This window comes from Pristiophorus japonicus, chromosome 11, assembly GCF_044704955.1.
Source record: "Pristiophorus japonicus isolate sPriJap1 chromosome 11, sPriJap1.hap1, whole genome shotgun sequence".
Lineage (NCBI taxonomy): Eukaryota > Metazoa > Chordata > Chondrichthyes > Pristiophoridae > Pristiophorus > Pristiophorus japonicus.
The window spans coordinates 120,997,534-121,004,318 of NC_091987.1; the positions used below are offsets into that span (position 1 = coordinate 120,997,534).

At 42.7% G+C, this 6,785-nt stretch overlaps 1 protein-coding gene across 3 annotated transcripts in view; it reads left to right on the forward strand.

Moving 5' to 3' along the window:
* LOC139276247 (uncharacterized) overlaps positions 1-6,785 on the forward strand; it is a 144,977-nt gene that overhangs the window by 122,085 nt on the left and 16,107 nt on the right. For all 3 annotated transcript variants that reach the window (XM_070893956.1, XM_070893953.1, XM_070893954.1), the window contains one exon: positions 5,276-5,479. In XM_070893956.1, the coding sequence (XP_070750057.1) occupies positions 5,276-5,479 (204 nt within the window). The remainder of the gene's footprint in view (positions 1-5,275; positions 5,480-6,785) is intronic.

Here is a 6,785-nt window from a genome sequence, read left to right on the forward strand (position 1 = left end):
TCCATATACATTAATAAATCACAAAACTAAAATTTTCAGCATTTTAGTGCCGTCTTACTACTCTCTGGGACAAACTATATCAAATACTGGGACTCACTCACTCACTCACTCACTCTCACCTACCTTTTGGATCAGCAGATTCACCACTGACCAAACTGTCACCTATCTAACCTTTAACATCACATCAGGAAGTTGGTTTGCCCACTGAGCCAGCGAGGAAGCCAAAATAATAATTTCCAAGAGTTTGTTCATAATCCAAAGCCTATCTTTAGTGTTCTGGAGTTTATATCTATTAGTATTATGAGGAAATACAGCTCATACTGCTGCACATTTCAGCACAGTGACAGAAGATTCTGCATCTTTTCCACTGTCAAGTCAACCCCTTTCTGTGCAGATTTCTCAAATGGAATACGTTTTCCAGATCTCTGGTTTGCAAAGCACTGTTGTAATCGTAGATTTCATATGATATGGTCAGGGTGGGGAAGAGGGTTAAAAATGCACATCAATGTGGTTTTCTTCTTTACATCCTGGAATCTCTACCTGATTTCCTGTTCCTTTTATAAATGGTGAACACGTCATTGACCCAGCAGGTACCCTCCTCCCAGTCTTGCGTCTTGCACAAAGGAATGTTTGCCAGAGCTGCATATTGCTACATTCCTGGATAGTACTTCTTGGACAGTTAAATTCAATAATTTATTGGTGAAATGCTCCAGTTTGGTTGGTATTTTCTCGCGTGTTTAAAGATTCTGTTCAGTATGTATTGATGAAAACCTTGTTTCTGTTGGGATCGAGCCCCTCACTTCCTGCCTGTTAAGATGCAAATTGTGATGATCAATGGTCTGCTGTGATTGGTTGAAAACTAGTCACCAAACTTTAATATCAGATATCATTCTTCACAAAGGACAACAAATAGAGACCCAAATTTATGAAAGGTATAATTTCATCTTCAATGTGTCTCAACTGTGACTAATCTTACTGGAACGTCTGTTCACAATAACATCAGCCAACATGTAGAAAGGCAGCAAAATGTAATCAGCAACATCCTGCGAAAGGCAATATTACAAGCCAGATGTGTTCACACAGTTCAGAAATGAGTTTGGGCCGTCTCAGCCCAGTTTGTAGTGGGCCTGAGTCACAGCACAAATCTGCTCTTAATTGGCAATTTCATTCAGCAAGTCTGTAAGTTGGCTGATGTAGGAAATGAAAAAATGTCTCACTGATGCAGTAGGGGTGTTTCTGAAATCGAAACTGATGAGAATCTACTTTATTTTTAACCTAAATGTGCTGTACTTGACCTGAGAGTTCTTGATGCTGACACACAATGCCTCTAATGATGAGGTGCTTCATTTCCCAGCAGTGACATCCTTATCTTGAACACACAAAACTGGAAAAACTGGGACAAAAATTATCAGCAGGGAACTGGTACAGATAAATTGCAGAACAGGCCAAGACTGGTAACAAGCAAATTTAGCATCAGTGAGAGCAGTATGGAAACAGTGGTGAGAACCTGAAAATATTCACACAAGTCACAGACCAAATGCCTTGAAAAGCAATCAAATTATCAGAACTTGATATGTCAAATAAAGCAAACCACAGGGAAATATTGGGAACTCAAAAGTCTGATCTGTTGCCAATGATAGGTGTGCATCAGGCAGCTATGAGCATTAAGAAGTCAGCATTCATGAAGAATTTGACCCCTCACTAATAATTAATGTTGACACTTTCCTTCAAATCAATGTTGTCTTTAGTATTTCTAATATTGAGCAGCTTAAAATAACATCTAATTTACCTATTAACCATCATCATCATCATAGGCAGTCTCGAGGAAGACTTGCTTCCATTCTAAAAATGAGTTCTTAGGTGACTGAACAATCCAATACGAGAGACACAGTCCCTGTCACAGGTGGGACAGATAGTCGATGAGAGAAAGGGAGGGTGGGACTGGTTTGCCGCTTGGTTTCTGCATGCTCTTGGCGATGAGACTCGAGGTGCCCAGAGCCCTCCCGGATGCACTTCCTCCATTTAGGGCGGGCTTTGGCCAGGGACTCCCCGGTGTCGGTGGGGATGTTGCATTTTATCAAGGAGACTTTGAGGGTGTCCTTGAAACGTTTCCTCTGCCCACCTTGGGCTCGTTTGCCGTGAAGGAGTTCTGAGTAGAGCGCTTGGTTTGGGAGTCTTGTGTCAGGTATGCAAACAATGTGGCCCGACCAGTGGAGCTGGTCGCGTGTGGTCAGTATTTCAATGCTGAGGATTTTGGCCTGGTCGAGGACGCTAACGTTGGTGCGTCTGTACTCCCAGGAGATTTGCAGGATCTTGCGGAGACATCATTGATGGTATTTCTCCAGCGATCTGAGGTGTCTACTGTATATGGTCCATGTCTCTGAACGATACAGGAGAGCGGGTATCACTACAGCCCTGTCGACCATGAGCTTGGTGGCCGATTTGAGGGCCTGATCTTCAAACACTCTTTTCCTCAGGCGGCCGAAGGCTGCACTGGCGCACTGGAGGCGGTGTTGAATCTCATTGTCAATGTCTGCCCTTGTTGATCAGAGGTTCCCGAGGTATGGGAAGTGGTCCACGTTGTCCAGGGCCGCGTCGTGGATCTTGATGACTGGGGGGGGAAGTGCTGTGCTGTGGGGACAGGCTGGTGGAGGACGTTTGTCTTACGGATGTTTAGTGTAAGGCCCATCAAACCTTTGGTTCTCTTCTCAGGAAAGCATGCTCAGACTATCCTTTGTTCAGTTTACAGATCTGTAAGGGGGAACAAATACTGTTGTTGCACATCTTGATTATTTTATGGATTTTTAAAATTAATTTTAAAACATTTACAGGTAAAAGTAAGCAATTAGGAAGTCCTGTCGGAAGGATATGGACTCTAGGCACCAGGGAATAACATTGATGCAGGTAGATAAGTAAATGAGGGAGAAAGAAATATGTTGATCGGGTGAGTTGAAGGAGGGTGGGAGGAGGCTCGTGTGGAGCATGAACACAAGAATAGACGTTGGGCCGAATGGCTTGTCTCTGTGCTGTAATCTCTGTGTATATATGTAATTACTGTACGATGGTCACAAATGGATTATTTCAGGTTTATCATTACAAAGAGGAGGGAATATCTGCTTATACAGGGATGATCAACCCTCATAAATTATTGAGTTTGGTGATAAACTTCACTTCAATTCAAATAACACGTTGCTCTAATTGAAATAAGACAATTGGGACAGAAGCCAGGTGCAGGAAGTCCAACAGTGATGCAGATTCTGGTGGGGCTCTGTAATGAAGGGTCTCAGCCACGACTCTGCTAGACAGAGTACTCCTCGGGTGGGCAGAATCACCATCTGTCCAAAACATGGCTCATGACATTGGACAGGGCACGGCTGAGTAGAAGGATTTCCCACGGTAGGAAATTCTTCATCTCTGGCCTTCCTATTGCCCAGTAACTTGAACATTGGGATACACATGGAGTACAAGTCAGGCAAAGGACAGAAATGGGGCCCACCAGGGTCTCGGGCATGGAAGACCACGGAAAATCTTACGTTTCCTGCTTGGATCAGACCTACACAAGTGGCCATTCCTCTTGTATGCCAGCACTTCAAGGTGTTTATTTTAAAATGCCAGTCTCCGAAGTAAGTATTTTACATGTAAGTAAATGTATTGTAGACATTGGATTCAAATAGTTTCTTTGAGATCATTAGTGGGTAACGTATAGTCACATTTTTTTATTATGGGTCTTTAGTGGTTATCAAATAATTAGCTCAACCAAAACTAGAAAATAACATTTAGCAATAAATTATTTTGAGCACCTACGAAGAGCATCATTAACGAAGAATTTTCAAAGTGAAGCAGGACAGGTAAAACACAAGTTCATTTAGATGCTACATTTTAAGCTTACAAATAAATTTCAGGTCAGTGTTGGCAAAAAGCAAATATTCAGTCGTAGATAAAACCAGTTTTATTATTTTTCACGAATTTCTACCCACAGTGTAGAAACATAGAAACATAGAAAATAGGTGCAGGAGTAGGCCATTCGGCCCTTCTAGCCTGCACCGCCATTCAATGAGTTCATGGCTGAACAGTGTGATTCCTCTATCAGCCATACTTGTGCTGAAAGAGAGACTCTTCATTCAGAGTCATGTTGGCTGCTTTCAGAAGTATGTGCATGATATTTTGTAACCTATAGCTACAATTGCACTAGTTTCTAGTGAAAACGTAAGAAATATTTTTGGTTTATGCCAAATCCTAAAGTTAATGTTTGTATAAGGCACTTCCTGCTACTGAAAGTCACGGACAGGTGCCTGACATTCAATCATACTAATTCTGTATTTTAATGATGGAAAACTTCTGATTTAAAAGGTGACTTGCCTCAGCCTGGAAAATGCTCAGTCATTTCACTCGTCCTCTTTTAATTCTTGCCATCAATCCCATTGGGGAGAATAGGCTGCATCAGTCCTTGTCTTATACATGTTCTGCTTTGAATACAGTACCTCCTCAGTTAAACATGGAGAAGCAGGACTCCCCCCCCCCCCGCCCCCTATTCTCGTGTAGGACTGTGATCTCCAAATCAGCCAGATGCTGTAGCAGGGACTGCAGAAAATAAAATTACATCATCACCAACCCTGTGTCAATGAATTTTCATTGAGACACACCATGTTGCGGAGCGCCAGGCGCTAAGCTTACTGGTGCATACACCGGGGAAATTACAGTGAAACTGAGGATGGACTAATTTGGACCACTGGCCATCAACGAACTGATCACGGCTCTCTGCACCACACATGAGGTTTGCCTGGGAGATTACTTCAGTAATTGCACTGTCTATAGTTGCTCAGAAAACCTCACAGCACTCAAAGTTGAAAAAAATAACCTGACAGCTGATTGCACTTGATATGTTGTGGGACGGTTTAGAACATGTTGTAATAATGGAACTGTTTGGAAAGTGTCAAACTATTTGCCTTCCAACCTTGCATGCTTTTATTGCCTGTTTTTTTTTATATTGTAAATGCTTATCAGGAGCAATCTGAGTTGCTACAAACCTAGAAACTTTAATTTGAAACATATAGTTTAATTGACTGGACTATAAAGCAATATTTGTCCATTTAAATGTTAGCATGCTGGCAATGGAATGGCTTGAATAGACTATATAAAATGCTGCAGGCTGATTCAGTACGTTCTCTGTAATTGTGTGTGGAGAATTTTACTGAGGAGTCATTCACAGGTTGGAAATGTGCCTATTCACGTACACACTTTGATTGACTCTCTATAATCTACCTTTTTGTATCAGAGTGCCTCGGTAGATCTGACCGAAAAGTGGAATTGCCGGCTTCTGTGATCCATCTTGCCAAGCAGAGGGCACGACCTGAATTGGCAGCCCGTTTCCTCATCAGACACCTCTTCCCAGACAGCGTGCTTCTCCGAAGTAATGTGTACGGAGCAATTCGGAAAGGAAAAGCTCCTCTTGACTGTAATAAGATTAATGCTGTTAGAGGTGAGCTGCAATCGACTGATCTTGCTGGCCAATACTCATTCTAGCTTTTAAAAATGGGGGCATAATTTAGATTTTTGTATATAAAATGAATATTTGCAATGTATTCATACTAAGTAAGTGTAATTTCTTCATTGTGGTATGAGATTTCTTATAAATGGTAAGAAATTAACCCAGAAAAAAACTGAAAAGCTCCCCTCAAGGCCTATTGGGTAAATGTAATGCTACGCAGATCCGATGCAGTGGATGTTTAGGATGGTGGATAGGGTGCAGACCAATGTTTCCTCTGATTTTTTGAATTGAGCGAGCCATGAACTCCTTTGAACGAGACCTTTACATCCATGGGAAATTTTACAACAACTTTTACACAGCAATCACTTAAAAGTATATATACAGGAATGCTATGTTGCCAACTTACTGTCTCAAATGATGAGACATCTGACAAGTTTCTATACAGGTTTAACAAAACGTTTGAATTCTATTCCTCTAGAAATGAATCCCAGTGCTTTATTTGCACTTTTATGGCTTTTTCTAACCTGCATTGCTACTTTTAATGATTTATGAAGCTATACCCCGAGATCCCTTTGCACCTCTAACCCATTTAAATTCTTATTTTCCAATGATAGGTAGCTTCTTTATTTCTCCTGCCAAAATGCACCGCCTCACACTTATCTATATTGAAATTAATTGTCATTTACATGCCTATTCTGCATGTTTGTTTCTGGTAGAATTAAATAAAAGCTTTTAGTTTGTCATACAAACTCTTGCCCCAGTCTCTCTCCCCACAATCTCACCTCCTCCTCCAGTCTCGCTCTCGCTCTCGCTCTCTCCCTCTCTCTCTCTCCCTACCTCCCCCTCTCCCTCCCGAGTCTCAATCTCCCTAGCCCAGTCTCTCTCGCGCTCTTTTTCTCTCTCTCTCTCTCTCTCTCTCTCTCTCCCAGTTTCTCTCTCTCTCCCCAGTTTCTCTCTCTCTCCAGTTTCTCCCTCTCTCTCTCTCTCTCTACCCAGTCTCTCTCTCTCTCTCTCTCTCTCTCCCCCCAGTCTCTCTCTCTCTCCCCCCAGTCTCTCTCTCTCCCCCCCAGTCTCTCTCTCTCTCCCCCCAGTCTCTCTCTCTCACTCCCCCCAGTCTCTCTCTCTCACTCCCCCCAGTCTCTCTCTCTCACTCCCCCCAGTCTCTCTCTCTCACTCCCCCCAGTCTCTCTCTCTCACTCTCCCCCAGTCTCTCTCTCTCACTCCCCCCAGTCTCTCTCTCACTCCCCCCAGTCTCTCTCTCACTCCCCCCAGTCTCTCTCTCTCACTCCCCCAGTCT